Genomic DNA, 17,756 nt, shown 5'->3' with positions numbered 1-17,756 from the left:
CTGAGGCTATCACACACACACACATGCACACACATGCACGCATACACACCCCCACACACACACACACACGCACACACACTCTTATACACTTTTAAGCACATATTGATCAGATGGATGTCTTGAACACCATATCCATATTCATGTTAAAAATGATTTTTGTGGGATAAGAAGAAATAGAACCCTACACTAAAATAAATTATTGCAAACATTTCAGAAAAGTATGTTTTTGAATAACATGTTTGGAAAGGATCAAAAGAGCTGTTGTGCAGAATGGGACCTTGTGTATTTTATAATAACATCTTAATAATATTAAGCGTATCAAACTTTTATTTCGTTAAAAAGAAAGATGAAATCATAATGGATTGGTAATATCTAATAAAATAAATGTCTGTAAATTGTGAAAAAAAAAAAAAAGGTTTTATGATTTCTAGACAGGGGTGATGACTTGAATCCTCTTGTTGAATAAATCTCAAACTACTGTAATCTAAATGTATATAAATCCTTAAAATTCTCACATGAACATTTTGAACCATAGGCTTTTTGTCTTTTTTTCTGGAAAATAACTCACTTAATTTGAATTAATCACTTTTTAATTTTCTGTTGATATACTTGCTTGATTAAACAACATGTATTTGCTGCCCTAATGAAACTTGAATTTTTCCTCATAAAACTGAAACCCTGGCTTATTTTCATCCTCATGTTTCTATGGAATTAGAGCAGATACAGGCCTACTCTGTGATGAATTTCACTGTCAAAGACAAATTCGAAATAAATCTCTCGCCATGGACTTCCAGCGTGTGTCGCACTCTGATAATTTCTACAATATCCTCTGCACCCCCAGGGGCAGATTTTTTCCCCTCGTCTATTTCTCTCTCCATCTTCCCCTGTTTGTTTCTATCCCTGTAAAATGCTGGTTGCTTTGCTGAAATACTGCAGTGCTTTATCTGCCCTTTTTTAGCCCCCCTCCCACACATCTTCCTCCCCTCTCTGTCTCTCTCTCCCCCTGGATGGGTTAGGAGTATACCCCCACCCACCCACCCACCCCCACCCCACAACCCTCCTCTTTTAGTTGTTGTTGTTGTTGAAGATGGTGTTTGTGAGGGGGTGAGGGTGGGTGGACGGGTGAGGCAGAGAGGGGAGGGGGCAGGGGGCTAGCAGAAGCAGCCGGGACCCAATGACGTGGGTGCGACATGTAACCGTGGCGCAGGAGAGGAAATCAATACATGAAAGGATGAGGAGCACTGGGGTGGATTACCGTCTGGGGCCCTGGCTACTGGAGGGATGGAGGGAGTTGGAGGGGGTGTAGATGAGGCCTGGGGGGTTAGAGAGTATGTGTATGTGTGTGTGTGTGTGTGTATGTGGAGGAGGAGGGGGGTGCGCGGGGCAAGAGGCCAGATTGTCCAGTCCCCTCTCTCCTGCATCCCCTCCCCTGACCAAGCGATGTTTGAATCTTGACCCCTCCCATCAACCCTCCGTTGGCTTCTAAACACTGCTCAGTGCCGGTAGGCTGCCATAGGTGAACCTTAGGCTCTACACACACACTCAAGCACACGGGCAGGTGTAGCAGACTCTGTAACATTGAGTGAATACATGGATGGTTATGGCCACTGTGTGCTAGCACTGCTGATAACCCTACACTATCTGTATGGGGAATAATCGGCTGATATTACCAGTGTAAATTAAAGAGTGCCCAAGAGATTGTGTGTGTGTGTGTGTGTGTGTGTGTGTGTGTGTGTGTGTGTGTGTGTGTGTGTGTGTGTGTGTGTGTGTGTGTGTGTGTGTGTGTGTGTGTGTGTGTGTGTGTGTGTGTGTGTGTGTGTGTACACGTTTATGTGTCTGTGAGTAGAGTTTGCCAGCATGTAAGTCTTCAGCAGGGTGCGTCTGCAGCACTGCCACAACCCTGATAATAAATATCTATAATAAATATCATTATTATTGGGCCAATCTCCCCCAATAATAGAGCCTCTGTGAAAGATGGCACGAGGGACTGAGCTGGATATTGGCAATATATCAGCATTGATTATTGAGAGTGCTGACAGGGAGAGGGAGGCAAAGTTAATAAAAACTAATAAAAAAGACAAGGAATACAGCAGGAACAAGGGCTTTAGCTGGATCAGCTGCTTGTTCGCTAAAGGGAGCAGAGAGAGGCGAAGTTGGAGGGAGGCAGGGAGTGAAAGGAAGGAGCCAGTGGTGTAGTTGGTTTGTGGTTTGTGTGTGTGTTGTACGTGTCCTGTTGTACTGTGTGTTTCTGTGTGTGTTAGTTTGTATCTGAATTTAAGTTTTTATCACTTTTGGTTTACACGTGGGACTCTTTTCCGTGGCTGTGTGAATAGGCATTGACATCTACATAGACACACACACACACACCTGCAGCTAACTTTTGCTTCTCCTGCATGTGTGTTGCCTTGGATTGATTGAATCTGGGTTGGATCTGAACTCTGTGGTTGGGATCCAAAGCCTGCACAACCTTGCCATTGGCACTAACCAGGATGCACAAACATCTCACCCACACACACGCACACCTACACATACAAACACACACACACACACACATTCTAACACAAACAATAGCAAAGATACCAACAAACAAACCTCATAAAAGCCCATGCATCATATCCATATTATCTTGACAAATCTATACATCATGTCAGAGCATGGCTTTATGTGAATATTGCATTCTGCTGTGTGTTATTGGTGTGTGTGTGTGCAGAGAGGATATGAGAAGTGTGTGTTGCTGGGTCCAGATTGGGACGGGGCGACAGTGAGAGAGAGCGTTGTCCATTCTAATAGGTCCTTGTTAGGCCGCTGACAGAAGCAGTAACGCCACTGTTGGCTGCTATTGATTCCCGACCGACGCTGTTATTGATGAGTGAGAATTTAATTCAACCAGCTCGTTTGTCAACATGACATCACCATTTAACTACGACCATGACATGGGTGCGAACACCCGCGAATGAGCTGGGTCTGACACACAATAAAACGCACACGCACACACAGATAAAGGTACGCAAGAAACAGTTTCATGGACACATACACACAAAATTGTCCAGACACACACACACACACACACAAGTGGTATGAGCTTTTCATGGAGGCTAAAGATTTATTTCTCAGAACCTGCAGTTTCCTTTTTCTTCTTCTGCATCATTTACGATAAAATAATATTATTCAATATTCAAAGACTGTGATTTCAACCAGTCAAATCAATCATTCAAACTGAATAACAGGCAATTACCAAGAGTGCAATAAACTAAATGACTAATGCATGGCCCATGATATGACTAATGTATAGCCTAAGGATACTTCTGACTCTTTCTGATTGGATAAATATTTCATGCCACATTCTAACCTTACAGCACATGACATGGAAAACATGCTGTGGTGAAGAATTGAACAAATTGTTTTCAATGAATAAATTTGTTTATAACCGTTGTGCGAGAGAGAGAAAAATAAGTCCCCAAACTAGCTTCTGAAAAAAAAAAGAAATGTAAAATAATCAGATTTTGGATTAATTAAATGGTTACATTAATATTGTCCTTTTCCCTAGGAAATGTAGTTATATAAAATATATATGAATGATAATTAAAAAGCTGTTGATAATAACATGCATCTTGTCGAAATAAAAGCATAGAAAGACTGCAATGTTTACTAACTATTTAAATTAATCTAACATATGGTGCCATGCAGTGGGTGGAAGAATTGGAATTAATAGGCAATATAAATGATCCATTTTTATTCGTCAATGAAAAGAAGTGGAAAAACACACACAGTTACAAGAAAAGTCATAAATAGTACACTTTTTACTCTAGAAGTAGCTTGTACATTTCGTTGAAGATACACATTACAGTTGGGACATTTTAACAAAAATATAGATGATTTCAAGTAACAGTAAAAGTTAATTGCAAATCATTGGTGAATGCACAATGAAGAAATTGATAGGAAAACCTGATGTTTATTCTAATATCAAAGAAATTTACACATTTTGACATTTTTAAGGGAAGAAGGCATGTGAATAAGACTCAAATCATGTGTCGTAATTAAGTTCAAATTTGGAAAGCGCAGTCCAGTAAAAATATATTTTAAAGTTTCTGTGATGTGCCTGAGTATTTATTGAACAATAATTGTACAATACTTATTGTTGACTACTGGACTTCACTGTTATTATCTAGTATCAAAAATAATATCTTTCACAATATTTCTCTTGCTGAAGAAAATAGAGGGAAGGACCATTTTTGAAAAAGCATTTTTCTCTACAGCAGGAAGAAGATGCAGCCTGGGAAACAATGGAACCTGCACTACACCTCTGTGTGGATTTAAGGCTTGATGGGGAGGGAGGGGGACAATCAGGACCATGCAGGCCCCCGATGAGAGTCCAGCAGGGGTTATTGGCTTGAACGGCCCCCCAGGGGAGCTCTCTCAATCCCAAGGGACCAAAAGGGACCCATAGGCCCGTAAAGAGAAACTGTAGACCGAGTCGCTGCAGGGGCCCTATAGGCACCAAGCAAGAGACACACTGAGGGGGGCGATTAGCTGAATTTAGGTGGTCGGTCCTGGACAACAGACAGACAGATGGACAGAATCAAGGATAAGTGAGATGGGTGATATCGGGTTTGTCTTTGTATTCTAGGAGTGTTTTTACAGTTGTAGAAAGAAAAGGGGTTTTGCCTATGTTAAAAGTTGTTGGGTCTACAATCTTTCATCTGAAATTTGTGAGCAGGTGTTTCGCTGTCTTATAACACGTGTGAATACCCAGTTGATAGTTTTCTGTTGTCGTAGCACTCGTGTCAGATGGAGGAAAAAGAAGAGTTTGGTCAGAAGAGTGCGTGGAGGACGAAGGGTTGGATGCTGTATAGGTGTTAGCATCCCTCCTCCAGCACCTACACCTCCTTGCCTCCCCATCCTCCTACCCTCTACCCCACCAACACCATCTTATTTTCCCCTCCTTCAATCTCACACACCCTCCCTCCATTCCTCTCTTCCACAGACGCGCACAACCACACTACATTCTACAAGAAATAATTGCTTTTGTCTGGAAGGAGTGTAGGGAGGAGGGAAAGGGGGCGCGCATGGCTCCCTCTGTGGAGAAAAGGGGGTCTTTGAAGGACAACTAGTCACTTCTGCCTTTCCCTTCTTTTTTCCCCTCTATCCTCCTTTACTTACCTCACCTCCCTTCCCTTTCTCTATCTCTCTTCCTCTCTCCTTTTCCTCCCAATCTTACTCCTTTCTGTCCTCCTCTCCTCTTTTCCTTACTTCTCCTCTCTCTCCTATATCTCCTCTCTTCACTCTTCTCCTATTGCTCCCTTCCCCTCCTCTCCTTCATTGGACCTGCGGATGTCATCTGTCATACGTGAAGCGGAGGGAGAAGGACAATAAAACCTGGATGTCCACTACAGAGGATGACACATTTTTCATAATTAAGAATATGCCAGTTTAGGGTCCAGCACACATTTATTGAGAAAATGGCTGATGTTTGTTTATGACTGAGAAAATCACAAGTCTGGTGATGATAGCAAAATCATTTATTTTATGAGCAATTTCCATTCAATCAGGCCTAATGAGTTGCAGCATCAAGTAAGCAGATATAAACAGTCCTGCTGGATGGTGCTTTCGGGGCTCTGGCCTGCCGGAGCACAGAGCTCACTCATTCCTATTGATTTGTCCGTATTGACTGCGATGTTTAAGGTATAGATTTTTCTATTTAAAAATCTATATCGACAATAATCTGGTGTGTAAGCGCGCGGCGTTGACTGATCCTGGCCTGTAATTGACAGCGTGTAACATAGCGGAGCCGGGGAGGGAGAGGGCAGGAGATGCATGCATGGGGAGGCCAGTATGCGTGGCCGGGATGAAGGAAACAAGATCCGGGAGCAGGAGAGGAGGGAAGGAGGGGATGAGGAGAGGGAGTTGGTGATCATCTCTTTTATGGTGGAGCCACCTTTAAAACTTAGATTATTTTAAACTACAATGTAATTGTAAATGGTGTGCGTAATAATCCACTTCTTAATATTCACTTCGTTTGCACTGGTTAAAATAAAAATAAAAATCACCAAAATGCACTTTTAAGATTGAATAGCAGTCTGATATCTCACAGCAGTTGTCGTTCTTCTTCTCCTGTAACTGAATAACCTAGTGATGCACCCTGGTCCAGCTCACGAGGGCTTATTAAAAGCAGCAGTGATGAGATAACTTAATTGTGTGCAAGCTTGCTGTCCTGCTAGGTATTAGCGTTAAGCACCTATAGGTATCCATGGATCCTCTTGTCGGGTCTTCATCCCTTCCTAAGCAGGCCCTAGTAATGCACTGATCACCATTGGCATCATTATAGCAGGCATTATTAAGAGGGGGTGAAAAAAAAAATCCAGAAATCAATACAGGATACCTTTTGCAGCGGTAGTGAAAACGAGGGAGATGGGGGTGGGGGGTGGGGGGTGGGAGGGAGGAAGGAGGGATGGAGGGGTGGGAGGGAGAGAATGGAGGGGAGGGAGGTGCGGGGGTGGGGTGGTGATGTGTGAGTAGTAGCGGGTCCTCTCTCGCCTCAATGTTGCGGCCAGCCTAGTGGCAGATCGCTACAATCCTGGAGGGAGCCGGGTCGAATGAGCTATTGGGGTTCCCAAATAGTACCAGGGACAAACAGACAGACAAAAAAGACACACAGACGGATGGACGGAGATAGGCAAGTGTTCCGATAACACGGCAGACCACAACCGGATTCTCTACGCTTTCTATATCTCCGTTGTTTTGTGTATTTTTTTTATTTATTTAATCGCTGTATTTATTTATTTATTTATTTATCGATTGATTGCGTTTTAATTACTGCCTTGTGACAGAGAGCGAAGGAGGAGGAGCGTCAGGGCCAAGCGCGCGCGTTGTGTTTCTGTGTGTTTTCGAGCAGCCCTCTTAACCCTCACTTGTTTATTTATTTGTTGACGATAGCCTTTAATGAAGCTGTTTTAAATGTGCTGCTTGTGCGCGAGCGTATGAATGTCTTGTATGTAGCCTTCATGCAAAAGAGTAGAGGAGAAGGAGCGCGTGCAGCTAGAGACCAAATACAATAGATCAAACCAAATATTACTACAGAAATCCAAATAACACTTTATAACCCCGCAGGCCTTTTAACACTTGTCTGTTTTCTATATATCCTAATTTTACTGAGTTATTTAAAATTGTAAAGCGAATACCAAAGCAAAGCTCGACCGGTGATGCTACAGGAGTAGGCTAGTGACTGTTTTCATGCCTTTTCACACCTTTAGGAAACATTAACGGTGAGGAGTGAGCGGATTTAATAAACTCCCGGGCCTCTATGTTTACCCAAGGAGAACGCTTTAGCAGTGCAAAGGTAACAGAGACGCAGGTGCATCAACGACAGGCAGACTTTTTTTTCTGAAAGTACTACAAAAGGCCTGTAATTGTAACACAAGTTTTCCTGTAGCCTGGAGAAGTGATCTCCTGTCTATCCGTCTGTGTGTTAGTCTGTACTGTAAGCTAACTGCTGCACTCAAGGGACCATATCCTAACATATGTTCTATGCACATTTACACCAAAACTAATGCCGGCCAACAGTCCACAAATGTAAATAAAAGTGCGCAGCGGGGCTACATGTGTACACATGTGAATGTTGTGAGCTCTCCATACCAAATAGTCTCCAAAAGCTGTCTACTAGAGAAACGGACGACGAAACCGAAGCTTCAGAAGAGGACAGAGCTTATTACAGTTCCACTTCTGTCCGATTATTTGCATCTAAACAAGAAGCCGGAGGAAGATCATGTTTGTTCCCTTGCCGGTGCCGTTCGTGTTTCAGAGAACTGCCCCTGACCTCAACGCCTGGCGTCTCAAGTCCCCTCTGGCTCTCCGCTCCAACTCCGGTAAGACATTTTTCTCCCTTCTTCCCTGCTACACATCCTCCATGTCGGTCAGCCATGCAGACCTGCCCCGCCTTGCTCGATATCCGATGCACTTTCAACGCCGGAGAGCTGTCGGTGAACACACCCACTTACACACGCACACATACTTCTACGGCTCCGTTTGAAGGTTTAAACAGAGTCCTTTACTCTAGTGGGCTTGGTATTCACATCAAAGAAGCGTTCCCGAAGCGGCTGGAGCGTCCACACGGATAGAAAATGAATGCGTAAAATGTCCCTTTTTTTGGTATCCATTATGTGGCACGATGCGCCACTCTTCCATCCGTCTCCTACTTAATTTCAACGACGCTTCTGCTCATTTCTCCCAAGTATTTTCTCCCATCTCCCCGTCTCCCCGTCTCCATCCTTCCCCTCTCCTCCACTGCCTGCGCCTGAGCCTCAGCCTCCGTCTCTCCCCAACTAGACTCTCGGCAGGCAGGGAATATTCATGCCAACTTATCGATCTTGCGGAGATCGATTCCTGGGCCGGTGGAGGCAGAGAGAGGGGGAGATAGAAGGAGAGAGTAGGTGCACGTAGAAGTACGAACGTAGAAAGTAGAGGGAGAAAACACCGCTATTGTGTCGTTGTATTTTATACTGTTTTGTGTTTGTGCTTTATTCGTGCACATATTCTCTTAATGACTCGGCTTGGAGCTGGCAGACAATCACTGACTCGCCGTGGTGGCTGCTTTTACTTGACTTGCATGCTTGTTGGGTCACAGAGCTCATATCTTAGTAAACACCATGGTGAAATAGACTTCCAATGACTACTTGTCTCTGTCCCAGTGCAGCTCGGCTTCTGCACGGTTGAAAGCGGAGGAGCAGAGGGAGTGTGGAGTCGGGGAGGAGGGGGGGAGGGTGCTGGCTGGGGCGCCGTCTGTGTTTCATCTGCGCTGAAGCGGAATAAAAGGACGCATGGTGGGAGCAGCCAGGCTGGCTTCACTGTGTCACTGACTGTCGTTGCAAGAGAGCTCCAGCTCAGTCCAGCTTCGACTGTTTGTCAGACATGCAACAGCTGCTCAGCCTTTTCCCCCCACTACATCTTTGGAGAGGGAAGGATGCGCGTGCTATAATGTCTTTTCTGCCCTCTGTGCTCACTGAAGGACTGCAGAGTATAGGGGAGTGAGGAGAAATACCATATGGGGTCAATGAGCTTTTATTTCCTTCATGTTTCACCGTCAGAGTTATTCACTAATGCATATACAAACAGCAACTTATAAGGCAGGGTGTAATGGTGCATAAATGTAGTTGGTGTGCACCTTAGCGGTGGATGGGCTCTTAAAGGGCCAGGTACTCCCCCTCAGTGCACAGCTCCCCTCTTATTTCCAGATCAAGTTCAAGCCCATTTAATTCCTGAGATGCCAAGCTTCACCCTTCTACTCCACATACTCAGTCATCAGTGCACATCATGTGAAGGGACAGGTGATAGAATGGGAGAGAAATGGAGAATGGAGGGATGAGAGGGACCTGTTACCCACCCTATCTCTAGAGATATGCACACAGAAAAGAGAGGGCTTGGGGGGAGGAGGAGTTTTTGCGCTCTGCTCGTTGAAAAATGGTGAATGTCAGAATGAGATAAAAAAAAAAGTGGGAGAGAGAGGGAGAGAGAAGTGGATGAAAGTAAGAGCAGATGACAGAGTGAAAAACGAGGAGGGAAAGGAAAACCCAGTTTGAGCTTGAGAGGTGAGAGTAAACCAAGGATGAGCCATTATGTTGCAGCGTCCCGGGCCACGGCCAGCATCTGAATAAGCAGGCAAACTGATGGGATGTGTACACAGTCTGCGCAAGTCCTAAGATGGTGGGATAACAGTGATTGATAATGCTATGCTGATTTTATTCCCTGTTGATAACGTAGTACTAGGTGCTGTCCTTATCAAGCTCAGGGGGTTTGTCGCTTAAAGGGTGAGGGTCAGTTGAACATTGGAGGGCTGAAAGAAGTTTGTACTCCTAGAAACAAAGAAGCCAGAGCCAACAAACCTCAGAGGTGTCTTCAACAACATGTTGTCTAGTGCAGGCCCTTAAGCTCTAATCTGTGCTTTTCAAACCTTTACTTGCTAGTTTACACACAATACACACACTCATGGTTTTTGAGGAATTGTAGAGCTTTTGACTTAACTTTTTCCTTTGACTGGTCGCAGATCCTTGACTCCGTCGAGTTTGAGCTCCATTCAGTGTCAGAGGTCACATCAGAAGTGTTTGACTCAGCCCCACCTGACCCTTCTCTGCCCCCTGTGTTTTCATTCTCTTTCATGTTACAACAGGCCTCGAGCACTCATGCACAACCCCTGTGGGGGCTCTTTCTCTCCCACACACACACATACACTTGCACATCATCATGAAAAACACAGACCATCATATGGCATAAAACAAGCATGTTAGACCGTTTTCCACCTGGATAGGGAGCTACTCTAACTGATCCAGGTTTTGTTCTATTTTTAATGGCATTGTGTCTGTGAAGGTACAGGTCAGGGCCTTTGCTATGTCAACTATGGTTTGTGTGTGTGTTTGTGTGTGTGTGTGTGGTAAAGTGGTTTGTGAAGCCATCATCATTAACTGTTGTATGAAAGTTTAATGGGACATAGAGGAGAAACCACAGGTTTCCCACACAGCGCAGGTTTTGATATGATATGATGGGACATCAAGGAGACGAGACTGCTTTTCTTTTCTCCCTCTCTCTCCCTTTCTCTCTCTCTCACACAGATTCAGTTCATCTCAGCTATGCACCTTGTGTCACACACCATTAGCCACCATCTCCTACTATACACCATCAGACTCTCTCGTGTACACACACACACACCTCAGATTTGAGACTTGCTTTATATCTGTCTCTGATTCTTAGACTAAGTGACATTAACTGAACTTTTTTGTAAACACCACTTTTCATGATAATATTGGCTTTACAAACTGTGTATTCGGTTCAAATATTTTCTGTCTTTCCGTTAATCACAAAGTATACAGCTCTCTGTCTGTGCGTACTGCGTACCTACGAGACATCTCTTTATGTGAACCTGGCGCTGGCACATGTCTTTGACGGATACCTATTGTTAGACCATGCATGTGTTTAACCATTTGCAGAAAAAGATGGTGTGTGTGCGTCGTGTCTGTGCACAAGCATGAGCACATGTGCAAACTAGTGTGTGTGGGTATAGATCGGTTTGTGGAGGGGAGCGTGCAAGTCGCAGTGTTAACATGATTGCAAATGACAAAATGTCAACCTGGGTTTGTTAGCAACATAATGGGGAATCAATAGACACGAGAAAGATGTCAATACTACATGCTTTATTGCATTAAGCTACCTCTCTCCTTCTCTGTAGCCCTCTCTCTCTCTCCTCTTCTTTTCCCTTTTCCCTCCCACTCCCTCTCTCAATCACAATACAATTCTCTCTCTCTCTCTCTGTCCTGCCTCTCCTCTCCCCGTGGTTGTAGAATTAGATTGCAGTATATGAGGCAGCCACGGGGTTCTGAATGCAGCAGGCCAAAGGCATAATGCTTCAGTAGCTAATAGGTATGGCTATTTACGTATTAGACAACATAGATGCCCCTGACACAGCTTCACAAAGGGACGAGCCGCAGCAGTGACACTGTATGTTTAACTGAACTTTTAAGTAATGAGATTAACAGAATTTGTAGACTTCTTATGGAAAATTGCTAAAGGAATTGTAGGATTTAAAAAACAATAATATGGTAATAGAGCAGTCAGTTATTATTGAGTTATTCTATTTAAAATTACCACTTAGCGTTTGGCATTATTCCTGTTAGATAGTTTTGGATTAAACCGCCCTGATCCAGTCTTTAAATGTGTTAAAACTCAATTTAATCCGATGAAGTCTTTACCTTTTTAGTGGATTTTCACAGGTGCGCATACAAGCCAGTATTTTGTATTTCTATATAGTGATAATGCATTTATGTGTGCGTTCTTGTGTTTATCAATGTGTGCGATGACTGAGACTAATGCTGATGAGGTCCCACAGCTCATTAGCAACAGTGAGTGGTATTGAGTTTCTCCTGGGGGACAGGACACGCACACACATATATACAGCACATCATCATCAGCCATTAGCTTATTAATAATCACAACAGCACACCACATATACACACACACAAACACCCTCTTCCCAAACAATGACCTTTACACATGTGTTTTTAAATATGCACACTCCAACAAAGACACTTTGAGCATGCACAACAGAAAACAGCAAGAAAATCATGCAAATATATTCATCTGAAGAGCGGCATTAACAGGCCATTGGTTTTCTTGAGTATGTTTGCTACACAACTTGGCATTGATTTGGCATGCACAAAAACAAGGACTCACACTCGTAGGAATAATTTAGTGCACTTAGTCGCTGTGTCCAGTGAAATACAGGCCAGCATATTAGTCCTAATCAGTGGCGGGGTGAGCAGGCCACTTAATCAGACCTATCACCTGGAGAAAACACACACACACACACACAGGGATGGATGGAGTGTATGTGCATGTGTGGGTGTGTGTTCGCTGGCTGTTAATCAACACATCAGCAGGAATAAACACATACAAACCACCCAACTCCTTTCTGGGTATTGATTTATACATTTTTTTCTGTTTTTTTTATACTTTCCTCCTCTTTGAGCAACATACAGAAGTTGTACATATTGAGAACTCAAGCATACTTGACCTCTACATGGAGGACATCCTGTTGTGTGCGTGTGTTAAGTGTGTTTGTGTGTGTGTGTGTGTATTTGTGTGTGTGAGTGTGTGTGTGTGTGTGTGTCGTGGCTCGGTCAGTGGTGGTCTGGCTGTGATCAGTGTAAGAGTGGGCTTCTCAACATGCCACCAATCACTCACATCAGACTAGGCAGTCAAATCAAGCCTCTGAACTCCTGCTGAGCATATCGAACACTTGATTAACTGATTCGAGTTTTTTTCGCCCCGGCCTGCCTGATTTATTTTTCTAAAAAGTTCATACTCCCTGCATTCCTTCATGCATTTTTCGTAACTGAACAAGCAGGGTCTGGACAGTCTATTTGCCGCGATGGCTGCCATCTCGTAAACACACCAACAATGTGTTTTCTCCTGCCGCTGTCTTTTTGTGTTGTTGATTGCCGCAGGCTGTCACCTCTGGCACCCCGCTCATGTGCCAGTACATTTAGATAATAAAAAAGACCAATAAAATCCAGGGGTTTGATTGGGTGTCTCCCCTTAGCACCAGAAGAGCGGAGGACTAAATCAAGGGTCCTTCTCTCCATTTCATTTAGCTGATAAGATTTATGGTAATGAAGGGGTCCTATTAACCTCTGGGGTTCCACTGCTGTCCTTCACAGTGAGGCTGGATGAGAGTGCTCACCGATCGGGTGTGGAGGCGGAGGCAGCGAACATGTCGGCTATAAGCAATGTCAAATCATTGCAAATGCACCCACTGGAGTGCTTATACACACACACACTCACGCGCACACACACACACACACACACACACACACACACACACACACACACACACACACACACACACACATACGTACATAACGGAAGCTCTCCAAAAGCAGCTCAGCCCTTTGAGAGAGTTGAATGCATGTTTAATCTCCCTCCTGTCTTTCTCTTCCTCTGCATTTTCCCTTTTCTTTATCCCCTCTATATCCTTCCTGCTTTCCATACCTTTCTCGGCAGGAGCGCTCTGTTCTGAAATTAATCTGTTGTACTTCACCACTTCTTCTCCTCCTCTCATTTTCTCGTGCAATCTCTCTTACTCTGTCATTATTTTCTAAATGCATAGTCCCACTTTTTCTTTTGGTTGCATAAGCAGAGCAAGGATATTAAAAATACGCCAGAGTTAACAAACTATCACATATGAATGTTTTTAACTTTAAAAAAAAAAACCACATTGCAACAGCTTTTTTATTTCTGAATTGAAATTTCAATATTTAGATTGACCTCCATAATATTAAAAAATATTCTGGTTTGGCTCTTTTTCAACCTGCATCTATCCATGCAACAATTTTCACTGTTTATATGCTAATACTATGGGGTAAAGAGAAGGGTGGGTGGGTGATAGAGGGAGGCGTAACCCCTCCTTCTTCTGTACAAGGGCTGCACCCCTCTGTCCCTTTGTCTGCTTGTAAAGGGGACAAGGGAGGAGGTGCGGCGCAGGGGGTGCTGAAGGAGTGACTAAGTGACCTCTCTCTCCCCTTTCTTTTGACGCTCCTATGTTCTGTCCATTTTGTCGTGCACGTCCCTCTCCCTCCCTCCTCTTTCATCCTCTTTCTTTCCCCCTTTTTTCAGCCTGGTTAAGTCACCATGGCTGTTGGCCTCACATGTCCCATCCTCTCTCTCTCTCTCTCTCTCTCTCTCTCTCTCTCTCTCTCTCTCTCTCCCTCCCTGCATCTTTGGCAGCAGCAGCCTGGTTGCAAAGTGTCTGTAGGACACATTAAGGCCCATAAAAGCATAGTCTGCGGCCGCACTCTTAACCACCAGTCAGAGGTAGTGTACAAAAATGACTTTAAATGAGTCTGTGATTACCCGGGAACATGGAGAGACACTGAAGTGGCCAAGAGAGTGTGAGACAAGGCCGCAGCGTCGGAAAGAAGTGAAGGGAGAGGGGCTCTTGGATGTTTCATGAGTCTCTTAAGGAAAATTGAACAGAAACGAATATTTGTTTCTCCCACTGCTAAAAGCTGTGAAGGCTACCTGAGTGGAACAAGCGATGAAAAGTTGTAACCGAATGCCCCCCCCCCCCCCCCCCCCCCTTCACCGCAGCCTGCTTGCCCCTCCTCTCTCCCTGTCTCCCCTCTTCCTAATTGGCCACATGCTGCCTTGAGTGACAAGTGTAATCATCAGTCAAATTATGATGGGGGGGGGGAGAAAAGGTGGAGGCCAGGGGAGGTGGAGGAGTAAGAGAAGAACGGCAGAAGGTTGTGTGTGTGTGTGTGTGTTGGGGGTGGGGGGGTTGAAAGGAAGTGCTTTGATCAGAGATAGAGAGGGGGTGAGCGGGCAAACAGACAGAGCTACATGGAAACCTGCTGTCCACACACCTGCTGCTTCATAGATGCATTAGCACCCTCAGACCTCACTGTACTGTAGGACGTTACACACACATTCAAACAACCCTTTATGATCACATATGTGTTTAACAAGGATTCCATTGGTCTCCATCATTTACTTCTTCATCTTTGGATCTTCTTTTTTTACTTTTTTATTTCAGCCTGATATGCAGAAACCCTCCTCTGCTTTCATAACAATTGCAACTCAGAAAAAGAACAATGAAATCAGTGGGTGTGGCAGCACACTCTTTGATTCTCACTTGGGCACACCAGGCCAAGTGTGTGTTATATTTGGATGTACTTTGTTAGTGAGAGCAGATGTTAGCTCTCCGGCCAGCTAACGAGGTTTACAGTAATTAGGAGTGCTGATGAAGCGCTTTGATTCTCTGGCCCTCTCATTAGCGGCTATAGCTAGCTAGCGCTGCAGCAGGCACTCCAGTCACATCCTATTAGGCGGCTCAATGTACACTCTGAATTAGGAGCTGGAGATTAAGTGGAGATGAAAACTGTCTGCTTACACACACAGACAAATGCACACACATGCGTGCACATGAATACACACACATCAATTTTGGCTGTTTTATAAAGCGAGCAAAATCCACATACACTATCTGTTATAATGAGGTCCGTTAAAGAAAACTACTCCTTTAGATCTAACTTAACTTGTTAAAAGATGCTAATTGGAGGCAGTTCTGTTGTGAAGTGTCTCTGCCTCAAACTTACACTTAGCAAACGCCAAGCCAACTTTAAATAAATAAGTTTATGTGAGAGTCCATATTCAGAAAGTAGGATATAAGATTTTTTTATTCATGATTTTCCCTGTGTCTAATCCTCGAGGTTAACTATTCCCCGTGTATACTCTTCAAATTAAAGCAAATAAAAGGCAACCTTGAAAATACTCCATCATCCTTTTTTTCCCCCTCTTCTGATACTCTCGCTATTTGTCAATACTCTCTACATGCTCCTCTCTGCTATCTCCTCTCTCGCTCTCTTTCTCTGTCTCTCGTTGTCTTTTGTGTGATGGAGTGATTATTGAGGACGTGGCTCCTGTGTTTAACGCTGGTTGATGAAGTCTGCCTTTGTCTGTCTGCGCTAACCTGTCGCAAACGGGACACCGTTTATAGCAAAATCAATACACAGAGTAGAAGAGGAGAGAGAGAGAGAGAGAGGCCTGGCAAGGGAGTTAGAGAACAGAAAGATGAGGGAGGGGGTGGAGGTGCATTGAAAGATAGAGAGAAAGAGGGGAGCAAAAATGGAGCAGGAAGTCACTGGAAAGAGAAAGGAAGAGAAATCGAAGGACATTTAAATACTTGACTTTAACGCTAGTAAAATGTGCTGAATGGCTGGTGTCACGTGTGTGTGTGTGTGTGTGTGTCTGTTTGTTTGTCTGTGTATTTATGTGTGTGTAAATCAGGGCATTTATATGTATACGTTTGTCTTGCCTGTGCATGGCCTTGACCGAGGGGCAGTTGTATCGCTTGTGATGTGTGTGCATGTGATTGTTTAAGTGCGTATACACAGCAGAATGGGACAGCCCCTATCTGTGTGTGACAATCTGTGTGTGTGTGTGTGTGTGTGTGTGTGTGTGTGTGTGTGTGTGTGTGTGTGTGTGTGTGTGTGTGTGTGTGTGTATGTATTTATGTGTCTGTGAGAGCTTTGTTTGCCTCCACTCCCCAGAGTCAGAGCCAGTGTGAGGAGCAGAGATGAGGGACAGAGGGACAAGAAGAAGGACAGAGGAAGAGAGGATGGGGAGAAGGAAAGGTGTAGGGGGGTGAGGAAAAGGAGGAGGTGGGTGGGTGGGGGGCAGTTGTGTGAGAGAGGCACAGCTGGGAAATGAGAAATGCAAGCCCCCCCCCCCCCCCCCCCCCATACCACCACCTTACACTCACACATACGGCACTCACATACACACACACACAGATACACACACACACGATCCCCATCTCTTTATCCTCCCCTCAGGAAAGAAGGGGTGGAGGTGGAGGGGGGTAAAGGGAGAGGGAAGGGGGTGGGAGGGGGGATAGGAAGGGATGGAGAAGGGGACAGATAGGGGCATTAAAATTCATGGCCTTTTTTTTTATTTTCCCTGCTGAAAATCAATAGTGTTTACTATGAATGAGTGGAACAGTGGACAACAGTGGTGCCGGGGGGACAGAGAGAGACAGAGAGGAGGAGGAGGAAGAAGAAGAGGAGGAGGAGGAAGAAAAGGGAGAGAGAGGCAAAGAGGAGGAGGGGGGACTTTATTGCGATAGGCAGAAGCACCAGAGGCCAAGGTTAAAGACCAGCAGGGGCAGAGAGGCAGAGAGAGATAGGAGCACTAAGTAAATTCAGTTGTCTTCTAAAACAGACATACTGCCCTATAAATGCATATTTACTATTGGCTATTATAAGAATGTAATGCAATATAAATCATAATCTGCCCTGCTGTAATATCAACTGTTCCTCTGGCTTTACTCTCCCAACTTTCCATTCCTCATTTCTCGCTTCAGTCGACTCCACCTTCCCAAAACTGTGTGTGTGTATTAATTGGCAGCCGACAAAGACCACTGACATTGTCTCTCACAATAAAACAGCATACACACACACACACACACATAAACAAACAAACACAAACTCCAGACCAGTTCACAGCACACTGAGTTGTTCAGCGACCCTGACCCTGTTTTCTGCTGCTGAAAGCCTAGAAGTTCAGGATGGCTTACCAGTGCTTTGATTAAGCACTGCCTGTGTGTCTCACACCACTTGATCAAAAAAGAAAAACAGTGTGTTTTTATCTGGGGTTTTTTTTGTAAGCTTTTACTGGATGTGGGCCTTACATGTTTCATAGCAATCAAAGCTTTTAAA

General features: G+C 44.4%; 1 protein-coding gene across 1 annotated transcript in view; it reads left to right on the top strand.

Moving 5' to 3' along the window:
• The first annotated feature begins 6,964 nt into the window (after positions 1-6,964).
• The window catches only part of pou2f2b (POU class 2 homeobox 2b), a 45,619-nt gene continuing 34,827 nt past the window's right edge, over positions 6,965-17,756 (top strand). The window contains exon 1 of the mRNA XM_061049229.1: positions 6,965-7,862. Coding sequence (XP_060905212.1) covers positions 7,763-7,862 — 100 coding nt within the window. The 5' untranslated portion in view covers positions 6,965-7,762. The remainder of the gene's footprint in view (positions 7,863-17,756) is intronic.

This window comes from Labrus mixtus, chromosome 11 (genome assembly GCF_963584025.1).
Source record: "Labrus mixtus chromosome 11, fLabMix1.1, whole genome shotgun sequence".
In the NCBI taxonomy this organism is placed as follows: domain Eukaryota; kingdom Metazoa; phylum Chordata; class Actinopteri; order Labriformes; family Labridae; genus Labrus; species Labrus mixtus.
Note: the sequence above shows the minus strand (reverse complement) of the source record. Positions and strands in the feature narration are given on the sequence as shown.